The sequence below is a fragment of the Pituophis catenifer genome, unplaced genomic scaffold (assembly GCF_029215685.1).
Source record: "Pituophis catenifer annectens isolate HBS135680 unplaced genomic scaffold, rPitCat1.0.hap2 SCAF_3, whole genome shotgun sequence".
In the NCBI taxonomy this organism is placed as follows: domain Eukaryota; kingdom Metazoa; phylum Chordata; class Lepidosauria; order Squamata; family Colubridae; genus Pituophis; species Pituophis catenifer.
This window is the reverse complement of record NW_027256883.1, coordinates 211,190,758-211,211,870: the sequence shown is the minus strand read 5'-3', so window position 1 is coordinate 211,211,870 and position 21,113 is coordinate 211,190,758. Positions and strand designations below refer to the sequence as shown.

The 21,113-nt window shown below is 39.2% G+C and overlaps 1 protein-coding gene across 2 annotated transcripts in view; it reads right to left on the bottom strand.

The window, feature by feature from the left end:
* ZBTB46 (zinc finger and BTB domain containing 46) overlaps positions 1-21,113 on the bottom strand; it is a 61,470-nt gene that overhangs the window by 26,119 nt on the left and 14,238 nt on the right. For both annotated transcript variants that reach the window (XM_070941828.1, XM_070941827.1), the window contains exon 3: positions 6,973-7,254. In XM_070941828.1, coding sequence (XP_070797929.1) covers positions 6,973-7,254 — 282 coding nt within the window. The remainder of the gene's footprint in view (positions 1-6,972; positions 7,255-21,113) is intronic.

Here is a 21,113-nt window from a genome sequence, read left to right as displayed (position 1 = left end):
TTATACAGGCTGAGGTGTATAAAATATTCCTACTGCTGGAGAAAATAACATGCACCAAGATAAAGCTGAGTTTAGCTAAACCAAACGTAAGTGCTCATCACAGTACTTTTACATTTTAATAATAAACAACCTATTCTATAGAAAGACATTCAAGAAAAAGGCATTCAAGAAAATATAGCATGTAAGGAAAATCATTTCTCAATCTCCCGCATTAAGATAAAATCTAATTCATATATCATGCTGAAATCTAACATGGTTTGCTAGCTTAAGCATCAGTGTTGAAAGAAATGAACTATACAGCACCTTATTGTAAAATACTGTTAAAACTTATAGTAGACTAGCTGGATACCCGTGCTCCGCTACGAAACTATGTGATCGGGCTTGATAAATCGACACTTACAGCTTGAAAATTAATCCCCTTCTCTCCCTCAGGCTTGCCCCACAGAGGCCTCTCCTATCTTATCCCCTTCTCTACCTTTCAGGTGGGGAGTACAATGCCTATAGTCCCAGCCCACAGGCCAGATGAGTCACGCTCTGGCCACGCCCATGTCCAAGTGGTAGTTGGAACAGAGTTCTTTTCAAGTGGGGAGGGGGAATAGAACGTCTAACTCCTTAGACGTTCCATCAGAGCATGTTAATAATAATATAAGAAATACTAATGATCTGATGGTCATTTTGAAAAATCCTTTCTTATCGAGCACCTAGAAGCCAAGAGGAACATACATGCCAAATTTCAAGTTTGTAGGCTTTACAGTTCTGGAGATTTTGTGTTGATGCATGAGTAGTATTTTGCTTTTATATATATATAGAAAATTCTTATGAAAAAAAACAGCACAGCATGATATGGCTGAAAAAAACATAAGACTTGATTCCAAGATATGAATATAGAAATGAAGTGTACAAATATGCAAAGCAGTTGTTCAAGCATTAAGGATGCCAAGAAAACACAGTTCTACACCTTGTACTTCCAAAGCAAAAAATGAAGAACAGTGTGCAAACTTTCATCTTATTATCCTGGATCTTATTTGTTTAAGTTATGTAATATATACAATAGAGAATATAGAGGCATCTCAAGGTTGGGGGGAACCATACCTAATGATTTCAATCCCTTCCACTAAAGAATGTGTACAATTATATTAAAAATTGTCCAAGACAGTAACCTCACCATAACTCTATGCTTGTTCCTATAAAAGCGGTACTTGAACATCAGAACACAATGCATATCTAGAGCAGTTTCTAAAAAGAAAGCTGATAGAAGGAACTGAAAGATGATTATAAGGTTATCTAAGTTAACTAGGCAGACAAGAGCTTCTTCTAAAAAAACCCACCAGAGATATGATTAATAGGTTTTAATGCTAATGCCTTTTCCTCCCTCATTTTAGAAATTTCAAAAATCAAGAGTCAGGCAACTACAGAAAAATTTAGTATTAAGTTGTAGAAAATTTGCCTACTGCATATTTTTACATTACAATAATGGGCTAATGAAACAAATACTGCAAATGTAAAGCTGTAAATGGCTTAATTCTGGATAAGCAGAAATAATATTTGAAACACTGATTACCAATAATAAGACTTATTCACCATAGTTTATATCAAAGCGTATCATATAATCAAAGGCAAGGGAAACCACTTATGACTGTTTCAGCATCCCCATGGTCATGTGCTCAACATTTTAAGGAAGATCTTTTTTAAGAGGAGAAATGTATTTCCAGGATATTATCTTATTTTTTGCCTGGGGAAAAAAACACTCATTTGAAAAACCTCAAAACAATGCTCTAGAGCACTGCACACCAGAACAACTAGACACAAGAAGAGTTTTTCCTCGAATGCCATCACTCTGCTAAACAAATAATTCCCTCATCACTGTCAAACTATTTACTAAGTCTGCACTACTATTAATCTTCTCATCTTCTCATCATTCCCATCACCTATCTCCTCCCACGTATGACTGTAACCTTGTTGCTGGTATCCTTATGATTTAAATTGATATTGTTTCCTGATTGCTTATTTGTAACCTATGACTATCATTAAGTGTTGTATGATTCTTGATGAACGTATCTTTTCTTTTATGTACACTGGGAGCATATGCACCAAGACAAATTCCTTCTGTGTCTAATCACACTTGGCCAATAAAAATTCTCTTCTCTTCTTTTCTATTTCCAAATAGGGTTTTCCCCACACACACACTGACAGCTACAGTCCATTCTGAAAAATAACTACTGTAATTTTTCTGGGATGGTTACCTATGTAAAGCCTAAAGGAAGAAAAAAACTGCATTCTAGGAACAAACATGTCTTTTCTGACTCTAGCTGCCATTGTACCTGAGGCCTTGGAGTGCACTTAAATATCCCGTTCACTTTGTCAAGAGCTCCCTAAGGATGATAAGACAATTAAGATATTACACAAGGACCCCACAGGAGCAGGAGTGCACAAGGTTACAGATGTACCTTGTGTTTCCAAGAGTAAGAAAAAGGAAATAAGACAAGTTGTCTTACTGGCAAGGGACCACTGATAAATAGGAAAACAAACAAGCACAGACACACACACACACACACACACACACACACTCCCCACCACCACACAGGATGAGAGAAAATGAAAGTCTGTTCTCCTTCTCTGCATTTCTAAACAAAATTAACAAACCAAATTGAACTGCTTAGGTAACACCCTCCACTTCTACTAATTAAGTAGTCAGAGTGCATAAAGTTACCTAGAGGTTGCATATAGTCCAAGAACTGGAGAAGTTGGAGACCCTGGTCTAGGTGTTCAACTTAAGAGTGCTTCACTCTGGTCTCCACATGATGCAGTCAAGTCATGCTTAACTGTTGCCAAGTACAGGGTTGTATGCTAAGTTTAGCTAGCAGACTAATTTCAGCTGTGCAAAGTTCTCCTTGCTGCCTATGGCATGTGAAATTCAAGGCGGAATATAATCAGAGAGCTCTTCAAGCTATGCGATTAATTTTTTCAGTGAGAGAACAATCCTTCCAAAACAGCTGAATCCCAAATTCTAAAACAGATTTTCTATTGATCCACACCATAATCTATTATGAATATAACTCAGTCTATTATTGTTACAGTACATGAGAAGGCATAACACAGCTTGAGGACATCAGAAGATTGATGGTACATCAATAGTAACCTCTAAATTAACTGTCCCAAATGTCCCATTTAGGTATGAAGTAGAAACCCTATACAAAACTTCAACTCAGATTCCATCATGTTAAACAAAAACACATTTTAGATTGATCAGAACAGAAAGGACTAGAGCAGTGATGCCGATAAGGGAGCATGCGCGCGCTCATCAAGGCCACAATCAGGAAGAATAGGTGCCCAGGGGGCATGCGCACACTGGATATTTCCAGTTTCCAGCGCATGTGCATGCACGCCAGCAAACAAGTCTTCCGGTTATCTGCACACGTCGATCAGCTGGCCGGCACGCATGTTCGCGCCGGAAAACGAAAGACCAGCTCTTCCGGTTTTCGGCACTGTTACATGCAAAAAGGCAAGCTGATTGTCACGTGCGCTCCAGAAACCCAAAAGAGGAACAGGCAACGCCATGTGTGCCAGGCGACATGGCTCCGTGTGCCACTTTTGGCACGCGTGCCATAGGTTTGTTTGTTTGTTTGTTTGTTTGTTTGTTTGTTTGTTTGTTTATTTATTTATTTATTTATTTATTTTTCAAACTTCTATACCGCCCTTCTCCTTTCGGACTCAGGGCGGTGAACAGCCAAAATAAAAACATTTATATATAAAGTTACAGTTAAAAATAGATTTAAAATAATTAAATAAATTTGGCCCGTAATTTAAAACTTATCAATTTAAAATCCGTATCAAATTTTAAAACCAACCATAAAATCAAGACACACCAGCTAACCGAAAAAAATAAGTTTTTAGGGCCTGACGAAAAGTCCAGAGGTCGGAGATCACTCGTATCTCTGGGGGTAGATTGTTCCAAAGGGTAGGTGCCATCATAGAGAAGACTCTCCTCCTGGGGGTCGCCAGCCGGCATTGTCTGGCCGACGGCACCCTGAGGAGGCCCTCTCTGTAAGAGCGAACTGGCCGGTGGGAGGCTATTGGTGGCAGAAGGCGGTCCCGTAAGTACCCCGGCCCTAAGCCATGGAGCATGGTTTACCATCACGGGACTTGAGTCACCATGGGAAAACATCCCAAGGCTCAATTCTGTCAGGTACTTCTGAAAGATATCATTGTCAATGGTATTAAAATGTACTGAGAATTGCAAAAGAAGGAATAGGAATGAACTCTACCCTACTCCATCCTTTACTGAAATTCCTAGCATAGATAATCCATCGAACGAAAACACCATTTTCATTCAATACACTAGACAAAAGAATGGCTGAAATGGGGTCCAGGTTAGAAGCATCAACTGTGTCCGGATTCTGATGCCACTCAACTGGGCCTTCTATCTGACATGTTGAGTTGAAAAGCCCGATTTTATTTCTCAAACTGTAATTATTGTGGTTATCAAAAACTGACATTTCAATTTCTACTTCAGCAAAAATAAATTAGCAATAATAGATTGGAATGGAATGGAATGGAATAGCATAGCATAGCATAGCGTAGCATAAGCATAGCATTCTTTATTGACCAAGTGTGATTGGACACATGAGGAATTTGTCTCCGGTGCATAACCTCTCAGTGTATATACAAACAATAAGTGATAAATCATGATCATAATCATAAAATACATAAAATAAATCATAAGATACAAACTTAGTGATGGCCATAGGATACTAAACAAGATAAATCATAATAGGATACTAAATAAAGGCAATCAACATAAACCATGAGATACAAACAACGAAGTTATAGTTATAAGAAGCTAAGGTAATAAGAAAGATGAAAAGATGAAGATACTAGGTAATACAGCTCTATTAGATGGTTTGACATCCTAAAGTATAGATAGTGTTATGGGAATTAGTTGTTTAGCAGAATGATAGCACGGGGGAAAAAGCTCAGTATTATACAGTACGTTACCCAAATGCTTAACTTCTTCAATAATAAGCACCAATAACTTCCAGGTAACTTCTCCAATTATTTCAGGACTTACCAGTATTTTAATATTTTTTTCTCTAGGAATCAAATTATATGCTTTCCTCTCTATAGTACAGCAATCTGAAACATTCTTATGGACTACATTTTTCATATTAAATCAATATTACAGAAGCAGTATTTATAATGCAGAGATTGGAGACTTTAATTATACAAAGTTTTTCATATGGTTTACAAGTCTGTATGTTGCACTACAGTTTCAAATAAAACCACAGTATTTTCCTGTACATGTAAAACGCTAAAAGTAATAAATGTAATTGATTTATCAAACTCGTAATATGCTTAAATCATAATGAATTTAGGCAGATTATAATAAAATAAAATCCAAACCTCTATAACAGCAAGTCAAAGTAAACAAATTGTAATAAAGCACAAGATTATCTATCTATCTAGCTATCAATCAATCAATCAATCAATCATAGTATGGCACATTCACACCATATCTCAAGATTAATAAATAAGAAACAAGCCAAAATTTGGTTCCAATAACAATGTTCAAGGACTTCCGGAAGAATATCATTTCACTACATTCTGGAAGGTCATCACTGAAGGCAGTGGTGAAATCCAAATTTTTTTACTACCGGTTCTGTGGGCGTGGCGTGGCTTGGTGGGCATGGCTTGGTGAGCATGGCAGGGGAAGGATACTGCAAAATCCCCATTCCCTCCCCACTCCTGGGGGAAGGATATTGCAAAATCTCCATTCCCATCCCACTCGGGGGCCAGCCAGAGGTGGTATTTGCCGGTTCTCTGAACTACTCAAAATTTCCGCTACCAGTTCTCCAGAACCTGTCAGAACCTGCTGGATTTCATCCCTGACTAAGGGGGATATCTACCTTCTGAAGGAAAGTTGTTCAAGTGTATGGGAGCCATGATGAAACAACAGCATTTTTTGATTCCAGCCCATCTCACCTCATGAAAATGGGTGACAACAAGCAACTTATCCTGGAAGGATCTCACTGGAATAGACAGTCTTGAAGATACCTACTTTCCAAGCTATATTTACTGATAATATGTGAATGCCCGCTTCACAGGGGAACAGCAAGAATTGACCAGACTGATGCCAAGTAACAAACTTTGTACATCGTTGTAGCAAAATTCCATTATTGCCTAGAATTTGGATAAAGCCTGGATGCAGAACTTTTAAAAAATAAACCTGCAAAACCAAGGTCCATTAAATGAAGGTTTATTCTCAAAGATGCAAGATTCTAGCTACTTTGAAAAGGGAAACTTTGGGGAAATGATAAGGCCATTCAGGCATGTATTCTGTGGTTAACAAAATGAGGAGCAAAGCACCAATGGCAAACCACCAGCTATTATATGGTGGCTCAATCAAACTCTGACATATTTAACATTAGGCATTTTAACGACTCCAGTAAGCACAACATACACATTATTAATCAAAAAAACCAATCAGGCCAAGGTGTTCCGTATAGAAAGCCAAGTTTGTCCGTCTGTGTGTGTTAGCCTTAACTAAACAGAAAAGAGTTAAGCTGCAACATTAGAAATACTACTATCTGATCAGCAAATGAAATAGTACAGATACTACATATCTCACACTCCTATCATTGAATGTTCTCAAACAATCCAATGGGAAAAATAACCTTAAATCTAAAAACATACCATCACAAGGAGGAGGCAAGGGTTATACACAGAGGCATTTTTCATGCATTATGAAAGGTACAATCAAAACATAAATGCATTGCCCTAGCCACTGCTTGTGAGACTTGGGAGCTAAAATGTTTCAGACACAGAATGTAGATTCTCAATATGGCTGAGAACATTTCAAGTGGCGTCCATCATATAGGGACATAAATTTAAGAGTGACCTGAATGTGCTTTAACAGCTCTTTTATGAATGCTAATTAACCTTTTAGTAGTAGTATACACAGAAACAGCAACTTACAAGACAATGAGTGTGTGCCTTTGGGTAAATATTCAAAGAGCAGAGAACTTTCTTCTCCCAGCATGTCAGCTTTCAAGGACAATAAGCTATTCTTGCTCATAAGAGCTGCCCGTAAGTTAGCAACTGCTAGAGCCTGAAGTGCATCCTCGTTCTCTGGAGTAAGTGGCTGAGAGAGATAACTCACATCACCTCCTAGGAGTGCTTCATCAACCTTTGCATAAAGATCCACTCTCTCTATTCTGTTGTCAGAATTGTTGGACTCTGCCCCCGTCAGATCCACACCTGAATGAAAAAGAAACAAACAAACAAACAAATGTAAGTTTACATTTAAGTTTACATGGAGACTTAGCAGAGGTGCATTCGTAAAACCACCTTTGAGCTAACAGTGTCAGCATCAATATTCAGAGCTAATAGACTTAAAATATATGCTTTTTTCCCAACTTACATTTCATATCTCCATGTTATGATCTCTTCACTGAGTGTACACTTTGCAAGATATACAATATATATACAGCACTTTGTTGTTATCTTTGTTGCTATAGTACAGAAGACTAATTACCCAGTTTTTTAAAATTACTCCAGATTAGCTTTTTGTTTCTTTTGTTAACTCTACTGTAGTTTAATCAAAGAGTTTACTACTGTTAAATAACATTTTATACTACTTCCTAATTTAAAAGGTAGTGTTAAAAAGCAGTTCTCTCTTGAAATTTATTACTCCCATAGCAATATACCATGTTTCCCGGAAAATAAGACAGGGTGTTATTTTCTTTTGAACCTCAAAATATGGACTTGGCCTTATTATCAGTGTGTGTGTATGTGCAGGAGGTGGCGAGTTCGAGAAGTTTGACTGAACTCGCGAGGAGGCTTTTTTTTACAACATGTTTCACTGGACACAAAGGCGAGGAACGCGATAGAGCTGGAAAGGTAAGAAGCGCGTCCCACTTCTCCCCCGCCCCACCTGCCACCCCCATATTGCATCCCTAAAGGGGGCGGGTGGCTAAACGAGGGGCAGGAGTGGGGCACAAGGTGCGCTGCTGGCCTGCTGCTCTTTTTGCAGTGGCCATCAGTGGTACCGGTAGGTACGGTAAGGGCATGTGGGGTGGGTGGGGGCATGTTCCCCCCCTTCCCCTGCTCCATCCTCGCCTCCTCACATCGTGTTATTTGCGCAGCAAGCAACCAGAGGAAATGGCGGGACCGGCTGCACATGAGTGTAAGTAGTTGGTGGGGGGCTTATTTTATCACATGCGCTGAAAAGCCCGATTAGGCTTATTATCCAGAGAGATCTTAGTTTCAGGGAAACATGGTACCTTCATTTTTTAACAATAACTTTCAAAGATCAAGTAGCAGAATGTGAAGATGATAGATCTGACAGGAAGCTATTATAGGATGCAAATTGCCAAGTTTTTAAAATTAATCAGCTCAGCAAAACAAATACTAAAAATACTCCAAAAGTCATTTTTAGAAGAAGTTAAGGGTATGACTTCGTTAGTATCTAACAGCATCTGCTATGTATGGCCCATTGAAATCAGAGGTTTTGTTGAGTTTAAAAAATGCTTCCCTTCCTAATTTCACCTCGTATTTTTCACTAATATCATCTGATACTTTTGGGCAGAGATGCAAAAACCCCATCTTAAGAAATTGTTATGACAAAAAATACTTATGATAAATGCTAAAGAATCAGAACTATACCTACATGAAAAATACTGTTTTTAATCCTAGTAGTGTCTCAGCTCTATTCTGGTGTATTCTCACTGTCAGAAAATTTCTTCTTACTTCTATGTTGGATCTTTCTTTAACAAGCTTTCACCCATTACTTTCTTGTCTTGCCCTCTGAAGTTTGGAGAATAAGTCAAATTCCCTGTTCTCTGCGACAGCCCCTCAAGTACTGGAAGAGAGTTATCATGTCCCTCCTAATCCTTCTCTTCAATAAGATAGACATAACTAGCTCCTCAACCTTTCATCATATGATTTAGCCACCAGATCCTTTTCCATCTTTGTTGCTCTTCTCTGCACACTTTCTAGGGTCTCAATGCAGTATAAAGTGGCATTATCACATTTCGTGATCTTGATGTTATCCCTCTGTTGATGCAACAAAACCCAGGACTGCATTGATTTTTTTTTTGGCATCTGCAGCACTTTGCCGGTTCATACTTAAGTGGTAGTCCACTAAGACACCTAGATCTCTCTCACAGTCGAAATGGAACGACTCACCACGGTTGACTGTCCTGGCCGTCTCACCAGAGGACAACTCACTGAGGGACAAGTTAACACAGGATAACTCAAGAGAGGGACAAGTAAAATTGTGGTTCATCGAGGACTTCTCGATGGACTTCTAACTTGACAAAGTTAGAACTCGAGGACTTCTAACTTGACAAAGTTCAAAACTAAAGCAAGACAAGGCCAGCTGAAATTTACTTATCCCTCTCGAGTTATCCTGCAGCAAGTTGTCCCACGATGAGTTGGCCAGGGCAAGTTGATTGGGGAGAGACGGCCAGGGTGAGTTTTCCTAGACCCTCCACCGTTACTAGCATTAAGCCAGCTGTCTAACATACATTATCAATGATAGGCTCTCCCATTTCTTTTCTTGTTTTTTTTTTATATATTGGAAACTGCATCTAAAAATACCTTTTGAATTCTAAGGTGGAACTACCACTCATGTACAAGATCTATTTCCTAATATCATACCTGATGCACTGATACTGTACAAAACTATTCCGGCCAAAACCACCCTAGTTATCCAGAACCAGAGTGAAGTGGTTAGAATGCACTATTGCAGGCTAATTCTGTCGACTGCCAGCAGTTCGAGTCTCCCTGGCTCAAGATTAACTCAGCCTTCCATCCTTCTGAGGTCACTAAATGAGGACCCAAATTGTTGGGAGGAATATGTTGACCCTGTAAACCGCTTAGAAGCACTGTGAAGTGGTATAAAAGTCTAAGTGCTATTGCTACTGATGCCTTTGCATGATTCCCCCCCACCCATGACTTAATGTAATTAAATAGTCTGAGTTACAGATTTGTCACTGGCAAGCCATAGGCCACAAGGACATATAGCAAGTTGATAGAGCCAGCTCCTGAATATATTCTTTCAGAAATCAGGACCAGAAAAATATTATTACCAATAACAATAAAAGTCACTGAGGCCTTTCAAAGATACTCTTGCCCTGTCTAGTTACCAGATATTGCCGCTGAGATCACATCATCGCAATCAATTAAGCAACTTGGAAACAAGATTTAAAAAAAAAAATCAGGGTAATCAGTATCTATAAATAAACGTTGAACTACCTCACTGCCCTTCATCTTCTTAGGAAGCAGAAGAACAAACGATTTTCAAATTCTTAGTACATAGGAACCAATTACACTGGAAAGCCAGCAAAATCATTTCCAGATTTTTGTTATCCTGTTTCAGCATTCTATTTTCACACCCACATCAGGGAACTGATGAACCAAGAGCTGTACTGTCCAAGATTAAATTTACTGCTGCTATATGAAGAAGGGCAAGACCATGAACTATGATACAATGGTGATAGAAGTTGACACAGATAAATGAAAAACTTAATTAAATTGTGGGAGCTGTATCAGACATTGCAGGAATACAAATTGAAAAACCTCCTCCATCTGTTACAGAAAGGAGTTGGAGCAGTTAATAACTAGAAACTCAGAATTAAAAATTTTAAATAAAGCTTCCATTTTATTTATGGGTCATTTATTAAAAAAATTGATTTCTGTTTACCATTATCAATCTGACAAACTGAATAAAGTGATAGAACTAGATTTCTGATATATGTAGAGAAAAAAGTCGTGAAGAGATTTTAAATACTGGTCTTGATGTACGATAGAGAACTCAATTTATAGGATTAATAAACCCTTTAAAAGAAGAGTAGATCAAACTGTTTTGGCCATAATCAGTCCTCTAAATTTTGCTAAAGTCACACTCCCAGAAGTGGACACAGTCAAAATAATTTTAAATTATAACTAATTTTCAATGCCATTGTCTCTTTCTTTCCAATGAAAATTATTAATTTAAAAATATTTAACCACTGTCATAAACAACTATATGCCTTGTCCCATATGGTATTTATTTTGCCACGCATTTACAATATTGAAATCAGTTCTAGTTATTTCACAGGGGCTGGATTTATACACCACAAGAAGTATAATATGGTTTCTTCTATATTAATTTAGGGCATTGAGTAAAATCATCCATTAATGTATGGCCTGTAAACCATGCTTTATTTAGCACAATGTATAACTCCTGCAGTTGTGATTTAGTCAATATATGAAGAGGGCATTATCAGAGTAGCCGTGATGACACAGTGGTTAGAATGTAGTATTGCAAGCTAACTCTGTGCCCACAGCCAGAAGTTCAATCATGGCCGGTTCAAGGTTGACTCACCTTCCATCCTTCCAAGGTCGATAAAATGGGGAATCAGATTGTTGGGAGCAATATGCTGATATTTGTTAACCGCTCAGAGAGTACTCTAAAGCACTATGAAGTCTAAGCATTACTGCTATAGTAACCAAGGGTATGCTGGTGGGGGTATGAGACATGTACTGTATATTTATAACCAATTCCTCTTCCTTCTATTTTCCACTTAACTGATTGTTCTACTGATGTTCCCTATTTCCCCCTGGTATTATTCTTCAGTATTAGTTCAGTTCATAAAGCCAAATTAATCCTTGATTTGATGAGGAAATTCAATCTGGGATACATTAATAAGATTGGGGGGGGGTGTTTTAAGATGAGTGGAATTATTTTAAACTGGTTTTGCACATAAAGGTTCATGGTACACGACCATCCTAGGCTTGGGCATTGGCATGCTGACTGTGATCCATAGAATGTCCATTTTGCTAAGCAGGAGATGTCTTTCTTGTCCATGCAGTGAGATCAAAGAGACAGATAAGGATTGCAGATGGCCTGCTTTCCACTGTATTACCCAATGGCCTTTCTGCATGAGCTGGCTGAAGTCATTTTGAGAATGCCTCAGGGTAATTTTCTAAGGGGACATTCATGCTGTCTTGGATAATCCATTTGGGGATTTTATGGGCTCCATGGCAACCACCAGGCTTTTTGGAGCATTGGTGGCCACAAACACAGGACAAGACACTCTCTTGATTTCATCTCACACACTCTTGATCTGGTATTCACCCCATTGTGTGAGACAGGTGATTTGGTGACAGGAGGGGTTGAAATCACATGATTATATAAGAACGTTTGCTGGTATAAAGTTTGATTTTACAGCATTAGTGTCCTGCCACAGAAATTAAGGGAATCAACCTCAGAAATTCTTGCAGAAATGCAGCCCACCTTAGAACCTCTTGACTATTGCCCATCATAGCTTATTGAAAATAGCTACAGGCATTGGCCAAATGGGTTCAATGAATGGATAATGCATCATATGCAACTGTGGAGCCATTCCTGAAAAAATACCACCCTGGAGTTCTTGAAAAATGTTGCCGGAAACCCTTGGTAGAATCCCTTTCTGCAGAAGACTGAAACACCAGTGATGGCATAATTGCAGGATCTCTTGGAACAGAAAGATGACTATAATATGGCTTCAAGGCTGATATCTTCATCTTTCTAGAAGAGCACTGTGGAGAAAAATAAAGTGCTATTTTGTCCCCAGAGCTATTTAATATCCGCATGAGGCTACAGGTGCGGTCATTAAGTAATTTAAAGTAATGAGATCAATATGCCATTGTAAATATGAAAATACTTAAGAGAACAGAGAAGACCGTGAAATTTCAAATGTTTGACATAAAAGTCAATAATAAGGACAAGCAATAGTTAAAAAAAGCAGCTGGGTTGCAACAATTAGAAAGGATAGTAGCAATTTATTTTAAAGGGCAGCATAAATAGATTAGTGAATAGTATAGTCTCTAATTGAGCCAATCATTAAAGCAAACAAGAAAAGCATTCAAAATAGAAAGGAACTAAACTCCAATATAGAGAGTTAAATACATTATTGCAGGAAAGGTTGTTCTTATGGGAAGGAGTAGATGCCATAGAAGATTTTGATTTGGAGGAAAATGGAATACAGGGTGGGGAAGGGAAATAGACACAGATAAAAATGGGGTTGGGGTGGAGCCCATTTAAAACTAGGGTGTAGTCAAACAAAAGTCTGAGTTTCAAGCAATCTCTTAGCTTCTTTTTAAAAATAACTTGACCTAACCCTTTCATAAAGGAGCCTTAAAATAGAGTTATTCCCACAGCCTCATTGCTTTACTTATCCTGTAATTGTTCCATGAAACCCGAATATTATAATCTACCGATTATTGCTGTACAATTACTCAGGGCTACCTCTATTCATTTTGCTGAAATTAGTGGCTGCTCTGTGCAACATTTTTTCTACACACTGCCTATCTTCAGCTTTTCCTCTTCTAATCCCCTCCAGCTGCACCTGGTAACACAATTCCACAACCTCCATCAAATTATCCATCATACAACTCACATGCCCTCTCCAAACCTGCTCTTGGTGGAAAGTCAGTGTACCTTACTCAACCCACCCCAACAGTCCCTTTCAAATCTCATCGTCACCTAAATCAGGTAGAAGGTAATCCTTTCCTTCCTTCTAAACCAAGTTTCTCTCCTTCTCACTGCTGAATAATGGAATAGTTTATTCACAATAAATTTATTTTTCTTAGAAGTGATTTTAATATTTTGTTAGTCTTTTTTATCTTTTTAGTTTTTTATTCACTACTGAAAGTCATAAAAGTAGTCTACAAAAATTAGAATAAATAATAAAAATCACCTGGTCAATATATTAAGGAAGCTAATTATTTTATTAATTCAACGAACATTTCAGTGTGTGTGCACACACCTACATACACACATGAAGACGACGTATTAATTTAATTGGGTTTTATACCATAGTAATCATAAGACTCTTGCAGGTACACATAAACAGAACATAAAACATCCATGGTAAAAAAAATAACATATTTATAATACAAAAATAATACAGGTAGTCCTCAAGTTATGATTTTTATTTATTTTATTTAATTTATATACCGCCCTTCTCCCAAAGGACTCAGGGCGGTGAACAGCCATAATAAAAACAATTTACAAAATAGAATTTAAAAGCAGATTAAAATAATTAAATCATAGGCCGAATTTAAAACTCTCATTTTAAAACCAATTTTAAAACCCCATTAAAACCAAATTAAAATCATTTATCCCATCAGAGCGGCTTGCTGGAATAACAGGGTCTTCACAACACGACGGAAGGCGCACAGGTCGGGGATCCTTCGTATGTCCGGGGGTAATTCATTCCAAAGAGCAGGGGCCCCCACAGAGAAGGCTCTCCCCCTGGGGGTCGCCAGTCTACACTGTTTGGCTAACGGCACCCTGAGGAGGCCCTCTCTGTGTGAGCGTACCGGTTGGTGGGAGGCAATCGGTGGCAGAATGCGGTCTTGTAGATAGCCAGGTCCTAAGCCATGGAGCGCTTTAAAGGTGGTAACCAACACCTTGAAGCGCACATGATCACAATCGAGCCCAAAATTTGTGTTGCTAAGTGAAACCTCCGTTAAGTGTGTTTGCCCCATTTTACGACTTTCCTTGCCACAATTATTAAGTGAATCATTTGTTAAGCTAGTAACTGTTGTTAAGTGAATCTGGCTTCCCCATTGAGTTCGCTTGTCAGAAGGTCGCAAAAGTGGATCACATGACTCCACTCCAGGACACTGCAACCATCATAAATAAAAAACTTGCTAAGCATCTGAATTTTGATCAGGTGACCATGGGGATGCTGCAATAAGTGTGAAAAACTGTCATGTCACTTTTTTAGGGCCGTTGTAACTTTGAACTTCGGGACATTAGTTTGTATTTGACAAACTGATTTGCAAATCATTTAATTACAGTTCCAGTACTATCTAGTCTTAATTCCTAGAGAAAGAGTTTGATGACCAATTGGCATAATATACAAATAAGGAACTGTGGCATGCCTCTGAAGATGGCAGCACCTAGCCAATCCCATATTATCTAGAAAGCTAAGCAGGTTTCCCCTTGTTAGTTCTTAGATGGGAAACCTAGGGCTAGACTGAAAAACCAAAAGGCACCCTGGAAGAAAGTCATGCCCAAAGTGCTTTCGTATCAGGTCATAAACTCTTCATTAATCTATCTATGTAAATCACCAGGAGTTGAGTTTCACTCAAAGATAACTTCATATTTATTAGAATCAGCTTAAAGATCAGTGATTCTGATCTTGGCTCACCTAAATTCATTAAGCAGCCACTGGACTGGCACTATTTTTTCAGTTCCCATTCTCCAATGCAATAATAGTAAAGAGGGAAAATAATAATAATTATAATAATTGCTTTATCTCATGATGTTTTGAGGACTGCCTAGTGAAAAACATTTTAAACATTTAAAAAGCAATAAATGCTAAGTATTATTATTAAGATTTATTTCCAGTGCTAAGGAATATAGGCTTGAATGTAATGATTGACAGTTCACAAACTGGAATGCTAAATATCTAATTCAGAGAGATTTGGCTATATTTAAGATTTCCTAGATTTCAAACAAATTCTAGGTTCTGTTCCAGTTCCAGGTTAAATAAAGCTTCACACAAAGTGATCACTGTTGATATATCTACTTCAACTATCTGTGTAAACAATCAGCAGCTATCTATAAGGTTTCAGAAGATTTTTCCCAGCTTTAATGTGACATGCCAAAAAAAAAAGAATCTAGGACCTCTTGAACATTAAGCATATTTTCTACATTAGCAAATAGCTGTGGCCATGTTTCCCAACAGTATATACATTTGAGGAGGTAAAACATACAATCTTTCTCACGGCCTTACCCCTCTTTCCGGATGCAGATGCCATGTTAAATAACTTTCCATCATACAGTACACATTTCAGAGAGGACTAGTGAGCAGAATGTATTGTACTGATCTCTAAATGCTTCTGTCCTTTTTCAAGGACTGCGCATGAGATGTATTTTCCTTTAGTTCTTTCTATCATTCCTTATCCTCCAGTTTCTTTCTGATAACTCTATAGGTTATCAGAAGCCATTTGTTTGGTTGGACTGAAGCACTGCATCTCATTTTTTCCTTTTTAATTCATTTGGAAGCAACCCTTTATTTCTCTCTTCAACAGAATATGTTCCCATTTTAAAATTTAAAATTAAATTTAAAATTAAAAAGAAACTTCCTATTTTCACCTTTTAAATAAAGTTTAGTTTTGTTTATCCCTGGTAGGATTGGCCAATCTCTTAAGGAAGTGCTTTTTAACTTGATGTAATGATCTGACACTGTTTGATCCAATCATCTCTTTTTCCAGTTTCATACAGCCATTACCCCCACCCCCAAAAAACCCAGAATCTGTTGTTTTATACAAGCATCTCAGCAACAGTAGGGCCAAACTGAACCCTTGACTGACAAACAAGCAATTACAAATTATTCTATTACCCCAAAGATATGCCCAAATTACTCCTTGGAGATACTTATCCCCAGTTTTTTAAAAAATCACTGTCTTAATGATTCTTATATCAAAGTCCCTGATAGAAGCACACAATTAACAAGCAAGATTTGTGCGTGGTCTCATTAATCAGGCTTAATGCCAGTTTCGAAAAGGGGTCAAGTTACAGGTTTGTGGAATCTAGATATACTCCATGTCCTCATTTGTGGATTACATCAAGTCAGGACCTCTGAGAGTTGCTTGAACTGCCAATTTGCCACAGAATCCCTAACACAGTGATGGGGAACCTTTTAGAGACCGAGTGCCCAAACTGCAATCTAAAACCCACTTACTTATCGCAAAATGCCAACATGGCAATTTAACCTGAATAATGAGGTTTTACTACCTAGAATAATGATAAACAAGGCAGAGTTCAGGTAATTGTTCTAAGAAAAATGTGACAAATGCACTTTTATGCCCACCACTGGAGGAAGGAATCAAAGTGTCTTTGATTGGTCATACTGCTGCTTCCCACAACCTCTTCCTTTTTTTTTCTAATCACAGAAAATGTATTAAATGTATTAAAGAGATGAAAATAAAATAAATATGCAAAAAGTTTTCATTAATAGTACAAAGAAGTAATCATTAGGAGCACCCCAACCAGTGCTTCTCCCATCAGCGATCAGCACTAATAACGTTACCTTTTTTTTTTTTTAAATTTGATTTATATGCCGCCCTTCTCCGGAGACTCAGGGCAGCTTACAATGTGTTAAGCAATAGCCTTCATCCTTTTGTATATTTATACAAAGTCAGCTTATTGCCCCCACAAACTGGGTCCTCATTTTACCTACCTTAGAAAGGATGGAAGGCTGAGTCAACCTTGAGCCTGGTGAGATTCGAACTTACAGTAATTGCAGACAGCTGGTGTTAATCACAATGCTTTTTAGTCTGCTGAGCCACCAGGCCCCTATTTGGGTAAAGAAACCAAGCAAACAACCAAGCTCCGAGAGCTTCACAAACTCTACAGGAAGCTATAAAGATAACATAAAAACTGAATTATATGGTCCATGGGTATGTATTCTGGATAATATTCCAGGGCAGTATTAGTTACATTTCCAAATACTTTTTTTTTAACATTGGCCACACATAGTGCACATTCCACTAATCTAACTTGGATACCGATAAATCCAGAGTGTTACAGATCTGCCTTTTTCTTCTTTTTCTTCTTCTTCTTTTTTTGAGGGACAGTGCAGCATTTGATACGATAAAAAGCATTCCTTGCATTACCTTTATCCACATCTTAGGCTAAATGAAACAACACTAAAACATTATTGTATTTGAATCTTCAAATAATCAGATGTGTGTGTGTATCTCCTCTTTTTAATGAAAAGTGAAGTTGTAGGGGAAAAAAACAGACATAAAATTTCTCTTTATTATGATGGCAGGAAAAAATTAATCCCTTTCTTTCAAAACAATACCATTTGGTAAGATTCTTCCTTTGGCCAGCTATAAATCTGGAACTTCTCCCCTGATAATATGCACAGACCCTATCTAAAACAATCTGAAGGAGCCTCTTCTAGGAAATGGTCTGTAATGAAAGAGTGACATTTCCATCCTAATTAGATAAGAAATATGGAACAAATGGGCTATTAAAATGAAATCATATACTTAAAGCTTTACTACAAGATGGTGAATGCCTAGGATATTGTTTTCATTATGTCAGAAGTGCTGTCTCATTCATCATTTAAAACCCAAGTTGTTCATTACTGCCAACATGCACCTTTGGACAGCTACCAAAAAGACTGCATTCATCTGTTCAGACTTCAAATTGGAAGAATGATTTACAGTAAATGGTCTGAAATGCCAAAAATAATCCTGATATTGGTACACATGCATTTCAAGCCTATTCTTGATGTTATATGAACATAACATTTAACCTACACATTTCTCAAATACATCAGTTGTAGAAACTGGTATGAGTAATGTATATTAAAAATGTGAAAAAGTAGTCTTCAAGAAACAGTACAATATTTTCAGAGGTGTCCATATCCATCCCCATGGGATTCAGATGCCAGGAAGGGATCTTGGATCTGGAAAGGTTCTCCCTCATATTTCAGAAATGAATTGTGCTCTTTTTAAGAATTTCTGAATTTGGGCTAAAAAAAACCCCAATTAACTATTTTTTTTAAAACTCTCAAAGGGAAAAAAAAACTTACCCAATAGAACAGGGGTCTCTAACCTTGGCAACTATAAGACTTGTGGACTTCAACTCCCAGAATTCCTCAGCCAGCTTTGCTGGGAGTTGAAGTCCACAAATCTAGGCAGGAAGGCAGAAAGAGCTGCTCACTGATGAGCTTGATTGCAGGCAGGGAGATTCAGTTGCTTGCTGATGCATGGATTGCGATTGTCATGCAATCAGCAGCTAAGGTAAGCAAGCTGGAGGCTGGGAGAAGGGGAGGGGGAGAAAAAAAGAAACTTTTTTTCTTTTGCATGGCTCTGGTGATCCAAGCTGAGTTGCCTGATTAGCAGGCAACTCAGCTGGGATGTCAGAGCTTGGCTGGTCAGAGCCATTTAAAAGGAAAAAAAGGCTCTGATGATCGCGGGGCTCAGCTGGGCATGGGGGGCGGGGGCAGGGATTTTTGCTACTGGTTCTCTGAACTGCCCGCCACCATCGCTACCTACTCGCCCGAGCCGGTCCGAACCGGGAGCATTTCACCCCTGGATAGGGTCCATTGTTCAAGTCTGTCTTTGGATCCTGAGCTTGTCTTCTGTTAAGAGGGAGTAAAAATATCAATGGAAAATTAAAGGATTTTTATATCCTAGCAGATTTTAGGATTAATAATGAAATACGTTAATAGTGATGGTAATTTTACTAATAGATATTATTAGTAAATATTATTATAATAAAGTATAATAGTATAATATAGTATAATAAATATGAATTGTGTTATATTTATTAAATTCAGAAATCGCCAAACTCCCTTGTTTCCAGAATGTTTCTGGGCAGGGTAAAAGTAAAATATTAAAACAGAAGCAAAAAAATTCAATATTAAAATTTAATTACCGTGTTTCCCTGAAAAGAAGACAGGGTCTTATTTTCTTTTGACCCCCAAATAAGGGCTTGGCCTTATTATCAGGGGGGGGGTTATTTTGGGGGTGCAGGAGGCAGTAAACGTGGGACTGGATGTCCTGTTGCTGCCGTCACCTCCCCTCCCCATTCTTCGCGTTGGCTGCTGCCCTGATGTTTTTTGCCGCTGCTGCTTCCTCGTGGAACAGGACTCTGCAAGGCTTGTGCCGTTGCATGCATGAAATGCAGCACTGCCATGAGCTTCATCATACCGGCACAGCTGGCGTCCTGCCGCTCGCGGCTGTGCCAGTATGTCGAACCTCGCAGCTGTGCTGCAGTTCCTGCATGCAACAGCACAAGCCTTGCAGAGTCCTGCTCTGCGAGGCGGGTGGCGGCGGTGCGTTTCTGGCAGGTGGGGCGGGGGACAAGTGAGATGCGTGGAACAAGACGTGGCTCCCCTTGCTGTTCTCTTCTTCCCCCCACCTTCCAGGCATGACAGGGCTCCTGCCCCTCACTTAGCCACCCGCCCCCTTTAGGGTGCAATTTGGGGGTGGCAGGTAGGGCGGGCGAGAAGTGTCTCGCTTCTGGCCTGCCCCACCTGTCACCCCTCTCAATAAAGAGACGGTGGGGAAGGGAAGCAGCCAGGCTGCTGTTGCCATTGGGGTGGGCCGTGTTGGGCCGCAAAACGCACGTCTTACCTTTCCAGCACCATCACGTTCCTCGCCTTTCTGTCCAGGGAGACACATTGTAGGAAAAACTTTCTCGCGAGTTCAAGGAGTTTGGCTGAACTCGCGAGAAAGTTTTTTTTACAACGTGTCTCCCTGGACAGAAAGGCGAGGAACATGATGGTGCTGGAAAGGTAAGACGCGCGTCTTGCAGCCCAATGCGGCCCACCCCAATGGCAACAGCAGCCTGGCTGCTTCCCTTCCCCACTGTCTCTTTATTGAGATTGGTGGCAGGTGGGGCAGGCAAGACGCGGGACGCGCGTCTTACCTTTCCAGCACAGTCGCGTTCCTCGCCATTCTGTCCAGGGAGACACATTGTAAAAAAACCTTTCTCACAAGTTCAGCCAAACTCCTTGGGGATAAGACGTGCGTCTCGTGGCCCAACGCGGACCACCCCAATGGCAAGAGCAGACTGGTTGCTTCTCTTCCCCACTGTCTCTTTATTGAGAGGGGTGGCGGGTGGGGCAGGGGAGAAGCGAGACGCTTTTCGCCCGCCCCACTTGCCACTCCCAAATTGCACCCTAAAGGGGGCAGGTGGCTAAGTGAGGGGCAGGAGCCCTGTCATGCCCGACAGGGGGAGTGGAGCATGTAGTTGATGGGGGGGGGCTTATTTTGCAGGGGTGGCTTATATTATCACATGTCCTGAAAAGTACGATTGGCCTTGTTTTCAGGACATGTCTTATTTTTGGGGAAACACGGTAAAAGGTTGGTGGGTTTTCAGGCCCATGGCCTCTGTGAGTGCCAAGCCAGAGGGCAGATCCAGGTCTTTAGGCATTTCTGGGGGCCCATCTCACTTCTTGGAAAAGAATGTTCCAAATGGCAGGGGAAACAGCAAAGAAAGCAATGGCATAATTGTGTTAGGACATGAAATGAAATGAAGTAGGACATGTTAAGATGGGAGAAATTAACATTGACACTGTTGAGAAGTTCTATGATTAAAAATTAATGTTTTA